The sequence below is a fragment of the Parasteatoda tepidariorum genome, chromosome 5 (assembly GCF_982258835.1).
Source record: "Parasteatoda tepidariorum strain Cologne lab strain chromosome 5, Ptep-v5.0, whole genome shotgun sequence".
Lineage (NCBI taxonomy): Eukaryota > Metazoa > Arthropoda > Arachnida > Araneae > Theridiidae > Parasteatoda > Parasteatoda tepidariorum.
In genome coordinates, this window is record NC_141759.1 from 34,618,374 (window position 1) to 34,635,484 (window position 17,111).

General features: G+C 30.3%; 1 protein-coding gene across 1 annotated transcript in view; it reads left to right on the forward strand.

The window, feature by feature from the left end:
* The window catches only part of LOC107445037 (carcinine transporter), a 31,970-nt gene that overhangs the window by 2,429 nt on the left and 12,430 nt on the right, over window positions 1-17,111 (forward strand). Inside the window, exons 2-4 of the mRNA XM_071185596.2 lie at window positions 8,154-8,257; window positions 13,334-13,488; window positions 16,488-16,656. Coding sequence (XP_071041697.2) covers window positions 8,154-8,257; window positions 13,334-13,488; window positions 16,488-16,656 — 428 coding nt within the window. The remainder of the gene's footprint in view (window positions 1-8,153; window positions 8,258-13,333; window positions 13,489-16,487; window positions 16,657-17,111) is intronic.

Below are 17,111 nucleotides of genomic sequence, written 5' to 3' on the forward strand. Positions count from 1 at the left end.
CAGACGGACAAATTTAGCGTGGCATTCAACGTGTCATATACTGCACTGTTTCCTGATTTGCAAAATCTTCGTTAGTAAATCTCCATAATGAACGACATATATTTCTCGCAAAAAAAAAAAAATGCTGGAAATGAAATTGTTTTACTCCCAGTGTTTTTTTCTTTACTCAGGAATACAAGCAGTCAGGGATGCCAAGTACGTTAAAAACTGTAAAAAGTGGTACCTAATAAAAGTCGAAAAGCTATCAAAAGAGATTAAAATTTATATCTATTTTAACATATTACTTTCTGCGTGCTATTGAAAGTGAATGCAAGGAATATTTTCGCTTTAATTTATACATAATGTGTTCAATGTAAGTCATAATGATAATTACCATTGAATAATCAAAAAGATTAAATAAAAAAGATGAAATGAGTTCTTCGATTTTTTGACTCACAAGACATCCCTGTAAACAGTCCTGTTTTACAAAAACATTTACTTACCTGCAAACTTCGACCGTTTTTGCTTAAAATTTTTCATAATGGTAATTGTAAAGCAACGAAAAAGCATCAAAGAAACAAGTAACTTTTTAAATATGGTCAGGCTTTTACACGTATTACATCATTTTCAGGAATCTCACATTTAATTCCATACCTGCCAATTTTGACGCATTTTGTGAAAAAAAAATTATTTTTAAAGTAATAGTAAATGTATACTATCCTTATACTTATAAAAGTATTAACTTAATTTTAATGATTTTGATGACCACTATTCGTAAAAATATTAATCTTACATATTAATATGTGAGACTATCATGATTATCTTATTTTCCATGGTTGCGAGTAGGAGATTAAATAATGTCGACATTAGTTGACAAATAATCTATATTATATAAAACGCTAATACGTGCGTATGTATGTATCAATAAAACCAATGATATTTCTTTTCTCGCGCTGGCAACAGTTTTCATTTTTAATTGATTGAATTCGGCGCGCAAGAGCACGTAGTGAGCAACCAGATAACAATAACCAGAGTGAGCATTATCAGGTTGTTCAATTCAGATTCATGCACTAAAAACATGACAATATTTAATTTAAACTCAATTAGGAATTAATTAATTAATTGAAGTGAGAATGCTTTAAAAGGCCGCTGTTGAATTGATATTTTTCTACTGGGAGCAACCTAAACGTCTAAAAAACGTTTAAGTGTTTGTATTGAATGCAATGAATTTTTTTATATTTCGCGTTTATTTATGCATTGAATTTTCACGCTTTAAAATGCCGAATATTAGTGAAGCAATATTTGATAATTTATTTTGCTAATATGTTTCTTATTTAGCTAATGTTTTGATTTTTTCACCATGTACAATCTAAATAGCTAATATACTTTTTTAAAAGCCAATAAGAACATTGGTAGAATTCTTCTACATAAGTACAATACTATGTCTTTGATGATAAAATACTATGTCTTTGATGATAATATATTATGTCTTTGTGCTAGAAAATTGTGTTCATTGGCGAGCGAGCGCAGCGAGCCATGGTTCACGGCTTGAACCACATAGGATTGCGTAACAATTCTCGGGGGTTGGCGAGCGTTAGCGAGCAGGGGGCGGAGCCTCCTAGTATGATTTATTATTATGCTTAAACGGCGTGCTTACTTTGTAATTGTTGCTACTTGCTATAATTTTAAAATATTACGGTGAACAATTTCATACCTGCCAACTTTTACGCATTTGGCGTAAAATTTTATTTCTATATTTAAAGTGGTAGTAAAATGTATACTTTCGAAATATTTCTTGCATTTATAAACTAAATTTATAATCTTTTTGATCACCACTATTTTTAAAAGAAATTAAGTATATATACTAATATTGAATACTCTCACGGTGTCCCGCAGAGGCGACAGCAAAATGCAACGTTTGCTTTGGCCTAAAATTGTAATTTACATTCCATTTAACTACCACTGGGATAAATCATTCTCGGATGGATTAAAAGTTGGCAGGTATGCAATTTTCTATTCAATTTGATAATATTCATTTCGAAAGTAAATTATAAGTTAACAAAAACGGCATAAATTTGCTGAACAAATACTAAGAATTAAATCAATTACCTTTTTTTTCTTTTTGAAAAAAGGACGTAATTCCGAAATAGAAGTGGAACTTAATATTGCGTTAAATGAAATATTTATTTCAGGAGTTTATTTGAAAACTATACGTCAATTTATTAATCCGCTGAACTAATAATTATATTTTATGAACTACGTTACAAATAAACGAAACAAAATCACTTTTTGGCGTAGTTATTTATAATTCAGTGTTTTTGAAAGCTGAAACTATTATTTATCGTGAATACCTAGTGAAAAGTATGTATTTTTCATTTTTGCAGCAATGTTATTTTCACAAAAATATCACCTCTTACAAGAAAGCTTTAACACGTTGAATGCCACGTTAATTTTACATGGCTTGCACGTCTGGTCACGCGGTAAATAACTACAAGGGCGATTCTTTTGTTACTTTTACACGACATATTTCAACTTTAACACTTATTATAATAAACTTTTTTGATATTTTTTATGTTTTTCTTAATTTGTTGTTAAATCTATATGTGTTTTAAGTTTTCAAAACGAAGATTGAGGGTGCAAATTAATTTGATGTTGAAAGAAAAATTTCTGAAATTTTGTTACGTGTGTTACCTTTTATAATGCTAGATATTTGAAACTTTGAATATATTCATTTAATTCTGTGAAGTATAAAGGTAAAAAATTAAGATATTTTCTTTTATAGAGAGATACAATATCGAAGCTGTGTTTAGTGATTTTTAAAATTTCTTGCAACAGTAAAAACTTCTTTATTTTGGTGAAATTGGTGCGTTACGTGTGTTAACTGAACGTTACGTGTGTTACCCTCTGTGAATATTTCAATTGAAAAGTCATAAATGTTGCACTAAAACATTTATTTATTTTAATTTAGCGGGAAAAAAACAATTAATTTTTACAAATAAAATAGTTAATGGTCTGGAAAGATGGTTGTAGCCCTTCTTTATACAGGTTTAGAGAGTTAAACATAGCAAATCTTAGGCACATCTATTCCTTCAAAATCATTTCTGTTTGGAAACAAAAAATATGCATCTTTTCCAATTATTTTATGCAAATATTGCGTTTTAAGTTTACATGCATGTGCATTTGCGTCAATAATGTGCCCGAGATAGAGTATATGTCGTTTTAATTTCAGTTATAAGCGCACTTCTGATCAGGAGGGAACGGAAATTCACTTACTGACTATTTGTGTGCCACAATCTGTGCATCTATGCATCTTATTCAAGTATCTAAATATACTTATGCATAGATTTTATGCTTTGTATTGCCATTGCCATGTATTGATCTTTTCAATTAATATCTTTATTTCATTTTGGCTAATATATAATACTGTTGTATTAGGCATGAGTTGATTGGTTAGCTTTGCAAACAACACTGGATAGTAAATCAATTTTTTTGTATAACAACACAATGATTTAAATAATTTTGCTTTTTGAATCGCTTTCAAGATTTTGTACTACACACCTATCCTATAGAATGCACTTCTGCATGTGATATCGCAAAATATTTCCAAATTAATTTCCTTTTTATATTTTGATTGACAAAATATGAAATAATTCAACCATATATTTATTTTTAAATTCTTAACTTGACTTATTACTACAGAATTTTTCTATTAGCTCATCTTCTGAAGTAGAATCATTTTGAAACAGTCTTAGAATAAAAGTGTAGAGATTGTTTCACCTTTGTCTTTTTAGGAGAATATTGTAAAGGACTCTATTTTAAACTCTTTAGGAGAGTATCGTCTAAGGAAACAGCTGCTGTGAATAACGGAACAGAGGCTGGATAGCATAATGCTGATTGAAATTCGTTTTGATATTCAAAAGAATATGCCATTGCAAAGTCAACTTGAATTACCCTGATTTTAATGCTAGATATGTTTGTTTGGAAAGTATCACCTCGGATTCTTTTAACTCTTACGTATTATTGAAAGTTAGTCCAATTTTCAAGAGTTATTTCAAAACATTCTTCTTGCACATTCGTCATTATATATTTGTTATTGTGAGCTATTGTCATCTTTTTCTCATCGTTACCAAACTACAATAAATGATGGTTAGAAACCTATAACAAGCAATGAGAAATTTATGTAAGTATCAGAAGCACCCTTCCAACAATTGGATCCAAAATTTCTTTCACTTTATTTACATAAATACTTTTACCATCACCATGTATTGTCATAAACTTAATTTTAGCCTTCCAGTTAAAGAATAAAAATTTCATGATATTTGTTTTGATTCTAAGTTTTACAGTAGCAATACATTTTATAGTCATAATGCACTAAATATGAAAAATTAAACAATGTTTAGGATGCAACTGACAAAAAGCAGTATAAGCTTCTCTTAGAAACATTGTTAGATAGTTCTTTCGTTTTATTGCCCGTTTTTTCCCGTAATAATCCAGAGAACCAGCTCTTGTTTCAATACAAGCATAGTATAAACAATCTAACTTCTGAAGAAAATCCATTTATTAATAATTAAGTTCGTCTGAAATACTTAGTGGTGAGCCTTTTACATCATTATTAATCTGTTTTGAAAGTTCAAGTCTAAATTTCTTTATTTTCTTTCCTTTGAAGTGCAGAATCTTATGCTCTTTTCTTTTTTTCTTCATCTTCTTATTCTTTTAAATCCAGATAAGGACACTATTTTAAACTTATCCATTTTATAATAATCTAGCAAATGCAGTCGAAATATTCTACTTAAACATAAACGTATGACAAATGGAAGTTTGGGAAAACAATTTCCAAAAGTTTCAAAATTATCGTCTTATTATGCTGTTTTTTTATTAATGCTTATGCCGACCTGATTTTACAAAAAAACCACAATCTTACAATCCCGTATTTGTGGCATTGAAGTTGCGCGGCGGTTATAAAAAATGTCCGAACATGATTCAAATTTTTTTATTGAAAATAAATAAAAAATTAAAGTGTATAAGTACCTCTAACACACATAACAGTAACACGCGTAACTTTTCGTTACGTGTGTTACCTTGAATAAAATTAATTATTAAATTTTAACTATTGGCACTTTTAACTCGAGAATTTTTTCCGTTGCATATCCTGCCTTCTTAATTTATAAAACAAAAAATTTTTAAATAATCTTTTTTACTGAAGTTTTTACAGAAAAAAATGCAAAATTATGTTACGTGTGTTACTGGGAAAATGAGACTATCTTGATTAATCAACTTTTAATCAAGTAAAAAAATTTAGGCCAAATTAAAAAAATACATTAAACAATAATAAAAGAATAAAATAGTTATATTTATTACTAAAAACTATTTTATTGCTCTTTAATATTTTAAGAACTCCATTAGAATATAACATAACAAAGTAGAAAACTGTTAAAATTCAGAGTGTTCCACCTTTTGTTAGAATTTACATAAATATTTTTTATAATTCAAAAAACCATCTTAACTATTAAAAAATGTACATCTTCTAGATTCCGAAACTGTGTCATTTTAGCTTTTACGATAATTTTGAAAATTTAGTCACTCAGGACCACTTTATGTGGAATCGCCCACAAACTAAATTTGAAAATAGAGAGATTTTGCTAGTTTATAAAATGTTTAGCATTACAATATGAAGAATAGTGGGGAATTATACGTGTTGAATTATATATGTCTACGAATTATTTAAACACAGTGGTGGATAAAAATCTACCAATTTGAATTTATTAAACCAAAAATGAAGTACATTTTGAATAAATTTTCTGGATTTCCATAAAAGAGTGTGAATTTTATAGTTCTATATCATGTTGTACGCTGTCAACCAGCTGTTTTTCGCAGCCTATGTGAAAGGTCAGTGTCATCAAGCTGTGGCAGACGCAGGCTAAATATTATTTCAGTGTCAGCCATCAGTGGTAGACGCTGCCTTAATGTAATTTCAGTGTCAGCCACCGGTGGTTGACGCGGCCTTAATGTAATTTCAGTGTCAGCCACCGTTGGCTGACGCGGCGCTCAACATGTCAACTAACATCTACAAGCAGAATTTATAGCGATATTATCACCAAAGTGTATTTACAATCACCACCAATGGGTTTTTAGAACATCACATCTACAAGCGGAATTTTTTTGCGATATTATCACCAAAGAATATTAACAATCACCATCAAAGGGTATTTACAAAGGGAATTTCCCGGAACTTTCTGATTGTTTAGAACTCTCTAAATTTAACTGGAGCTTTGTGCAGGATGACATTCAATCATTTTCTGATCACTGCAAGCAAAATTTATTGTCATATTAGGAATAAAAAAAAGTTATTGACAATCAGAATTTCAATTACTCTCCGACTACCAATAGAATTCAACACTTTTAACTGGAGCTCTGTTCTGGTTGAAAATGCAACTTTCAATCTCTTAATGTCTACTGCAAACTGTATTGTCGTTTTAGCGACGAAAGAAACTCATCATGAATTCAATTTTCAGCCATTTTTTGATTAACACGTTGAGCGCCGCTTCAACCACCGGTGGCTGACACTGAAATTACATTTAGGCCACGTCAACCACCGGTGGCCGACACTGAAATTACATTTAGGCCGTGTCAACCACCGGTGGCTGACACTGGAATTATATTTGGGCCACGTCAATCACCGGTGACTGACACTGAAATTACATTTAGGCTGCGTCAATCACCGGTGGCTGACACTGAAATTACATTTAGGCTGAGCCTGCACCACTTGCTGACACTAACCTTTCACATAGGCCGCAAAAAACAGCTGGCTGACAGCGTATAAGATGATATAGAACTATAAAATTTACACTCTTTCATGGAATTGCAGAAAATTTATTCAAAATTTACTTAATTATTGTGATAGTTGGTTTAATAAATTCAATATAGTAGATTTTTATCCAAAACTATTTTTAAACAATTTGTAGGCATATATAATTCACCAATTTTTTTCAGATATGCCATGCTAAACCTTTTATAAACTAGCAAAATCTGTCTATATTTGCAAATTTAGTTTGTAGTTATTTACCGTGTGGCGAAATGAGCAAGCCGTGTAAAATTAGCGTGGCGTTCTACGTGATTATTAGATTTCAAAGCTAAACTGGATTTTTCTGATAGATGACAAGGGAAAATTTACGCTACAAACGTTGCAATCTAACTCTACAAATGCTATAAAAACATCCTGAACGCTACACAAAGAAATTTAAGTACCAAATAGAATTTGTCGAAAATCGAATTTCCAACTACTTCTAATAGTTCAAACACTACGTTTTTTTTAAAGTAATATAAGATGGAAATATAATTTTATTTTCCTCAGACCTAAAACGAAAAAATGTAGGGTACCTCAATTTCATAGTAAACTTCACTATCAACATTACCTTCCCACGTCTTTCGAAAGTGATATGTCTTATGTGTCTCGTTTTATTCGTTTCCAGTAAGCTACAAGCAGTATTTTAAATACCATATAGAATTTGTCATGAATGTGAATTTCAATCTCTTTTCCTAGTTAATAAACTATGTTTTTCAAATAAGCTAAAATGGAGAAAATAATTTCATTTTCCGTCAGATCTAAATCAGAAATGGTCTGTCTCATCATTTTCGCTATGAACCATCACATCCTACTTCAAGAAGCCTCCACACGGTTTTTTATAAGTAGTCCACGCAGACTGTTTAAAAAGTGAACCAGTTGTGCGCATGAATCCAAAACCTTTTATAAAAGTAATTGAGAGAAATTTATCTTATATATATGAGAATTGAATCTGTAGTGGTTGACAAGTGAATAAGGTAAACCAATCATATTCATAAATAAAATAAATATTTAGTCATATATTTGCTACCACTTTCTTATTTTCATTATATTCTGTATTAAATTACTCGTTCGGTAAATGGAAATCCTTCACAGTGGTCTGATCAGACTACCTGTAAAAAAACCGTGTGGAGGATTTCAGTTATAGGAGGCGTTGTATGAACTTAGTATATCCTGCCGAAATTACCTCCCTCCCCTGTCTTTCAAAAATGATGAACCTGATGACTTTGACTTATAGTCTTATCAACATAGTACAATTTTCTTCTTTTTAAAATACTTGGAAACTGTATATCTTTAAAAAATATATATATATACATTGATTATTTTCTTACAGTGGAACATGGTATGTGACCACAGTCATTACTCCAGTTTGGTGATGACTTTAACAAATGTTGGTAGCATTATAGGAACTCCTTTTTATGGAACTCTATCTGACAAGTAAGTCTATTTTTTATGTAAATAACAAGTTGAAAATGCAGTCTGATCTCTATTTAACGAAGTCGATGAATCCCGATAAAAAATTCCTTATACGGAAAATTCATTAAATTAGTGGGCTGCGCCAAGTAATTTCATAAATGCATATCATTTTCCTTATTCATTCAATATATAGTTTTTGTAAATGACATTTTTTAATTTTACTTTCTTTTTTTTCAGAAGCATTAATTAAATAATTTCATAAAAATGACGGCAATGTTAAGTAAACAATGGATAATTAATAAAATATAAATTTAATGACAGGTTTCAAAATTCGTCATTAAAAATGTTCTAACTCTCAGAATCCCTGTAACCTATCCTCGGAATCTTAGGGTTCCGCAAAACACCATTTGGGAACCGCTGTTGTAAAATATATATTTGAAAGCAATACAAAAGAACGTTTGAGGGCGAAAAAACGAACAATTTAACTCAAATAATTAGATAATACTCAAAAAACGTCCATTGTTACAGCAACGAAAAAAACATTGAAATCCAGTCTCTGAAAACCGAAAATTACATAGCCAGATTTTAAATTGGAATCATCTGCAAGCTCACTTATTTTATTTAAAGTGTATTTATTCAATGGTTTGTCTTTAAATCCTCTAAATTATCTAAATCTATCTAATCTAAATCTTCCTAAATCTATCTAAATTATTTTCTTAAATCTTGTCTATTTCTTCTCAATTCACATTTTTTCCATTTTGCAAGGAAGATATCTCAACTTCGAATAAGCCTATTAAGTTAAAACTTGATAAATTATTTGAGAATAGCATGTAGCTTAAACTCATACTAGCACTTTAATATCAGAAAATATTTATATTTCTTCTGTGTTTAAATTAAAAAACTTTTTCTGTAAAAATTCAAAAAAATTAAGTCTTTCTTAATTTAAAAACTCCTTTTTATTTTTTCAATTTCTTTAAGGTTGTACGGTTTTAAAAAGAACATATTTAATTGTTAAAAGTTATTTAAAAGTAAAATATGTCTATTAAAAGTTTTTTCAAGTAAAGTATACATGAGCTTCAAGTAAGTTAAGAAAAGTTATTTCATGATTTTAATTACTTTTATCGTGCGTGCAAGACGCCACAGTTTTGTTTCTTCACATTAAAGCATTAAAGAACATTAAATTATAGTACTTTGCAATATTTCATGAAAGTGTGCGAATAATGTCTAATCTCGCTGTATAAAATGTATAATCCAAGGTTAAGCTTTAAATAAGATATCGAAAGATAAAAAAAAGATGTACATTGATGTTTCTCAATGAAATCAAAACTATCCAAACTAATTAACTAAACAAACTACAAGTTTTTTTGTTTAAATATTTAAGTTGAAAAATTGGTTATAACCAAGTATTAAATATTTATAAGTTGCAAACAATGGTAGAAATATTGTGGTTTGGAGAATAAATTTCTGATTGTATACACCCCAACTATACAGTAACCCGTTTAATGACACATGAAGGCCTTATTTTACTTAGAAATTCTATTAAGGTTTATTCATTTTTAAGGAAATATTTCTAATCGCAATATGAATGACTCAACTCGCCTTCAACCTTGAGAATTTTTCATCCTTTGTTTAACTAAACATGACAATGTTTTTTAAACTCCTACTTATTACCCGTAAAATCAGTACGTTTCATTTGTGTAGCCTATTTCTTCATTTATCCATCTATTGTTAAGTGAAACGTTTCCATAACAAATGCCGTATAAATAAAAGTTATAATCAGTGTCAGATGGCTGTCTGTTAACTTTCATTTGAAAATGATTATGTTACGTGTAGTGGTCATGGTGTACAAATGAATTCGAAAATAAATTCTTGACTTTGAATGGAAAACTTTTTTTATGATCAAATAAAGTATTATTAGGGGGATGAAGTAAAAAGTTTTATTCTTCTAGATTTGTTTTTATGCCTGTAGAGCGTGCAGGACAGGTATGAGCAACAGAAAAGGAAGAAAAGCGTTTACATCATGTAGATTAATAGAAGAGACATGAAATTAGATATTATTTGAATATTGTTCTAAAGTGAATCAAGAAAATAATGCGTTAGTGAGCTTTTTAGTCTTCAAAATGACATCAGAAAATGGAAATAGCTTGAGTTTACAACAGTTATCTATTACAGTTATGACATGTTTAGCCTATATTTAGCCAGCGATCTCAATGTTGATTCTGAAAATGGCACTTAACGTCAATATGAAGAAAAAACACAGTTTTGTGCACAGAAAAAGCAGTAGGAAAGAATTTTTTAATGTTTAAAATGTTACGCCAACGCATCCCCTAGACTCTGAAAGAAACTGGGGATCAGTCATTGATTTTGATTATTTTCATTTAAATGGAAAAGTCTTGTTAAATTGTTTATTTTTTAAAAAAAAGTTTAATGAATTTTAGAATTGTAAGTTGTTTATCCATTCTGAAACTCAAACAACTCTTTTCGGTAAAGTGGTAAAGCATATCACTTATAGCTTTATCTAAAGTGTAAGGCACTTAATCTGTGGCTACTTTTTTTTAATATTTTTTTTTGTCGTAAGAGCTTCGAAAAATGCTGTTGAAAATTAGTCAATTAGGAACACCTATGTTACTTCATTTATACATCTCGGAACACCTATGTAACATAACTAATTTACACCGAAATTCGCTTGTTTTTTTTTTTTCTTAGATTCTACAAAATAGTAGTTTAAAAATGGAATAAAATGTTACACTCATTTTCGTAAATAAACAATATAAGTTTTGTCCAAACAAGCGCTTCATCAATAAGTTATTGCTTACAGAAGTGAATCGCAGTTTGTAATTTGCGTACCATTCGGGTAATTGAAAGTATTATTAGTAATGCTGTGTATATAATATGAAGCACGTAATAAAATCAACTGAAATAAAAATTATATATTAATGGCATTCTGTTATCATTTAAAAGAAATCAAGGGGTCGTTTTGATTATATATTTTTAAACAGAATGGTAAAGATAATAACTAGGTTTTAAATCTCTTAAATTAACTATTTTAAGTTGATATTTTATGCAAAAAAGATAATAATAATTATTTAACAATACAAATCGAAATCCGATTTCAAAGATAGTAATCATATAAATTTCTTGTCAGAGATTCTAGAGATATTTTATAATTTTATAACCGTCATTCAACAGCCCACCCAATTTTCGGTTTGAGACTACTAATGTTCAACTCCGTAGCCTTGTAATCTTGAACCCAATCCAGAAGACAAGGGAACTCCTGGATCGACTATTGGGAGAAATTTGCCTTCGTGGAGAACTTTTTGATGGAGCTAAGCCGCATTTGCATTACATGGAGAGGAGGACCACGAAAACCACCCACGGTTAGCCTGACTGCAAGAGGACTTTAACCCATGATCCGCCTACCACTGAGGATATTTAACGTCAGCACTGTGGTCGGCGCAAGCCGGATGCGGAATTCGTATCGACTGGGATTCGAACCCGGTTCGCCACATTGGAAGGCGAACCCTCTATCCCCTGAGCCATCGCGGCTCAGATTCTACTGATAGTAAAAATTTAATAAGCATTTCCAGAGCTAGCATGAAAATAATCAAATACTTACTAACCTTTATTATTTCAGAGCACTTTAAAAGAGCCTTTTTTTCATATGCTTTTATTAAGAGCAAGCATCGTAACAAACTTTGCGCTGCTCTGAATTTAAAAATGCAACTGAGGTAACTGAGTCCATCGCTTTGGAACAAATTTAAAAATTCCATTAAATTATGTTTCACAAAATATGCTTATTTTTCATGAAGGCTTAGTTCAGATAATCGAAAATTATTATGTTTTAATTCAAAGATAATATGACACGAATTATTTTATTTCCAGATTTAAAAACAAAAATTTACATTTAATTTAAAAGTCTGCTAAATTTCATTAATTTGAGACATTTGATTGCTTTAAATAATCTAAGAACAACTTCCTTGTCTTCACTAACATGAGTTGTTTTGCTTCGATGGGTGAGACTATTTAGATGAGAGTAAATATGCAAAAAAGGAAAACTTTCATCAAAGGTATTAGAATGAAAAAAGAGTGGGAAGCTCTGGTTTAGGAAGATAAAAGCTCCTAGGAAGATAAAAGCTTAGGAAGATAAAAGCTCCAAGTCCTAGGTCCAAAAGTAGAATGCTCAGACTATTTAAAAAGTAATCGATATACGCACAAGGCAATTTTTTTCTAAAGTAGTAAAAAAAATTACTTTATTTTATTTATAAATCTGATTTATCAATATCCATAGGTTCACAAAGCAGGGGAAAAACAGTTTTATTTCCCAACAAACTGTATTAAAAGATGCATATTTGCTACCACTTTAATTTCTTTTCCCTTAACATACTCTCCAACAAAAGTTGGCTAATGTCCTTATTAATACCCTATTTAATTAGTTCATTTAAGCATAATTTGCGTTTATTGTTGTTGTCATCAGCTATTAAGGCAGAGGGAGAGCGATTAAACTTGTTTTCCAGTGGCGCCATCTATGGTCAAGAATTCAACTTCTGCCACACCCATACGTCACACCCGTTTATAGAGCAGACCCATTCATTCGTCCACAGATCGTTATTTTGACCTGAATCAAAGAACGATCAATTTCCAATTTAGTACCCCCAGAGATATTGATTTGTAATGGGAACATGAAGGATTTTGTGACCCGACAGATTTAACGTGCACCAGTCACAATTTACTACAAGGGGAGACTTCAGCCGGCTGGATTTGAACTCCCTTTCTCACAAACGTGAGTACTGCCCCCTGCCAACCAGGCTACCCCGGCCTATTTGCGTTTATTAAAAAAAACTATTCAAATAAATTTTGAAAAATGTATGAAAGAAACATCAGTTTTGAATTTCAAATAAATCTATCAACCTCTTTGGGTCACTATCCCACGATTAATAGAACAAATATACGAACTTTAAAGTCATTTATATATTTCAGAATATGCTTGTTCCTTAACAATATATCATTTGTATTTAAAACAACAATGCTCACTTATGTATTACGAAATCAAAGAATCCATTAAACTTGAAATTCAGTGAACTTTCGTTTTCGTTTCAGAATAGGTCGAAAGCCTGTCTTCTTCATCGTCATTCTAGTCACGGCCATCACGGCTATTTCCTCCGTCCTCATGACCAACTTTTGGACTTTCCTCATCCTGAGAACCATCAATGGAAGCCTCATGCCGTCCGTCTTTCAATTACCCTACATCATTTGTAAGTACGGATTAGTCTGCTTTCAACAGCTATTTTTTTCTCCAAGTGATTAACCAGAAGTATCATGATGAAAAGTTTATAAGCACCAAACAATATTTTTGTTTCTTCAAAATTTCTGAAATAAAGAACATTTTAAAGGAGAAAATAAGACCAAAAGGACAAGTTTTTCATAAAATAAAAACTTATTCTTTTTGTATAATATTTAAAAATTATGAATTATTTGAATTTTCCGGACTAAACCCAAATTTAATTTTTTAGGAGGGGGGAGGGAATCAAAATGTAAATGTTTTTTTTAACTATAATATACATAATTTTTGATTTCAAGCTTAAAGTAAATTATATATATATAAATATATATATATATATATATATATATATATATATATATATATATATATATATATATATATATATATATATATATATATATATATATATATATATATATATATATTCCAATGCCCACTTTTTAGGATTACTCATCTGGGCATCATAACCTAAAAGTGGTTCAATTTTACTACATAATTCAAAAATTTCAACCCCCCTAGATGAACGCCCCATTAAAAATCTTAAAACCTTGCATGTGATTTTGCAATTTTAACACCTTGCATACTCTTAAGAAGATTCCAGGCAATTAAATGATTTCGAATATTAAACTTTTAAACGACAATTAAATTATTTCTAAGGAATATGTTAAAGAAATTACTTAATTGCCTTTTTTAAAAATCAGAATGTTACGACTTTGTAGTGTTACTATAGACGTAAAGACACAAATAAGATAAAAAAAGCTAAGTAATAATTAAACTTACATCTGGAGCAGATGTTACTATTATTACTTTAACTTTGTCTTATCTCTTTTAGACCAGAAAAGCTCTTGTTTGCTTTGATACGCTTCGTTAATTTTTAAAAAAAACAACAACAAATAAATAATAATTTGCAATTCTCTTACGGAAATGTTATACCTTGATCCCAAAATATTCTTTTATTGAGAAGGTTTTGACCTTGGCCCTGACCTACACGCATTTTTTTTCTTTCTTTTTTTTCCCAGTAGAGTAAATACCGTAACTACTTATCTGTGAAAACTTCTGTTCGTAGAAAATATTGCTACTTCTTTATGGTAAACAGGTTTTTAATGATGGAGTAAAACAAACATAAGTTAATTCACATATTTGGGATAATAATGATTGTTATTTAAATAAATTAGGATGATTATACTGGGAAACAAATTATTTTTTGTTTTCTGTTGCATGAGATTTTCGAACGGATCTTAGATATTTTCGCGATTTTGATTTTAAATTTGCAATCGGTTTCACTCTGCACAGTTTTAATGCAATTCAATAACGAATTCCTATCCAGGGTCTTTTTTTAAATTCACTCGGGTGAACACTAAGTGTCCCCACCTCTCTGCTACGCTGGATGTGGTAGGAAGGAGGCGATAATACATTTTAGTTTACGATGCGATATTGTGTGTTTTTTGTCTTAAACGTTATTTTCAAAGGAGCAGGCTGGTGTACATGTGTGCATAGAAACCTATACTTTCTATATAAATTTTTATATTCAGACGAGAAAGAAAAACACTGAATTAAACTTGGTATTTTAAAAAAAAACTGCAGCTGTTGGAAAAAAAACTAATTTCAGATATTAAATCACAAGCCAGAATTTGGTAAACTCAAGTATTTGTATGCATGCAACAAAAAAAATTTGTTTCCCGGTGGCCCAGTGCTATCTTATGGATTTAATTCCGCACAATGTTTCAAGTTTATTTAACAGGATAGAGGTATAATCATTAGTTGGCTAATCTAGTAGTTGGCAGCTCTGAAAAGGACATTATATATATATATATATATATATATATATATATATATATATATATATATAATATATATATATATATATATATATATATATATATGTCACGGCGAAAGATCGAAATCGGGGGTTGTTAGCTTTCACCGGTGAATGTCGACAAACACCAAATACGTCGGTGAAAGATCGAATATTTCATTACATTCTTGTACATTCGGACCCTCACCGGTGTATGTCGACAATCACAGATATGCTTTAGTGAATGTCCGAAATATTTATTACATTCGATTTGATACGAATTTATTCGTGGGTGTAATTACATTTATTCGATATTTTAACCCTACACTGATGTTTTTTAAGGTTAAGTGCCACTGCTCGGTATACCCTACACTGATTTTTTTCTAAGGTTAAGTGCCACTGCCCGGTATACATTTGCCCGGTATACCCTACACTGATGTTTTTTTAAGGTTAAGTGCCACTGCCCGATATACATTTGCCCGGTATACCCTACACTGATGTTTTTTTTTGCTGTCAAGAGCCATTGCCCGGTATATATTTGCCCGATACTCCAAACACTGATGTTTCTTCCTATATATCGTCAGTAAGTATTAAAATATAGAATAAATATAAATATATCAAATAAATATAATAATATTAACGAATAAATTAATATAAAATTGTAAATAACAAATATTTCGGACATTCACCAAAGCGACTGTGTGATTGTTGACATTCACCGGTGAGAGTCAAAAAAAAAGGGTATTTAGCAAATATTTCGGACATACACCAAGCGACTACGTGAGTGTTGACATTCACCGGTGAATGTCGACATTCTCCAGATTTCGGGGTTTCACCGTAACATGCATATATATATATATATATATATATATATATATATATATATATATATATATATATATATATATATATATATATATATATATATATATATATATATATATATATATATATATATATATATATAATGGCGAGATGGTATGTATAGTTTAAAATTATAACTTTGCCTTTGCTTCCAGTTGAAAGTACTTAAACTATGGCTTTTTTAATTTCCTTGTAAAAAAACATCCTTTAATTTCTGTTTTTTAAAAAGATGCCAAATGATTATATAATGTTAATTTTAAACTTGCCATCATTTTAGGCGAACGGGTTTTAAATATTGATGCTTGTTTCAGTGCTTGAGATCGTAGGACTCTCACAACGGACAAAGATGAATGGAATAGCAAATGCCTCCTGGACTATTGGTCTTTGTTTTCTGGCACCAATCGCTTACTTCACCAGACACTGGGTGACATTTGGACTGGCAACATCCTCGGTATCAATCTTGATGTTTCTGTACTGGAAGTGAGTGCTGTAGTTCAAATATTTGACAATAAAGAACCCCCACCCCCCCATGAGTTTAAGAAATATTTAATAGTGGAATTAAATTTGTGTCAATGCTAGTAAGAATATCCTCATTTGACTTAATACTTTAACCCTGAAGGAACTGATGGGACTAGATAGTTTACATAGACACAGATTTTTTATAAAAAATAACGTATAGAAATACAGTTGGACTTCTATTTAACGAACTTTCATTTTGCAAATTTCTCTATTTTGCGATTTTTTTGGAGGAACCAAGAACATTTGGAAATTTCTTCGTAAAATAACTTCCAAATAGCGAAATGAATTTTCTATTTAACGAACTTTTCTTTGAGATCCAGTTTCCCTATTTCCCAAAATATTTCAGAGCCTTGCAAACATGTTGATGCATTTTGTGGGGGAAATGTCCTTGAATAAATTTTCGAAGCCATTTAATT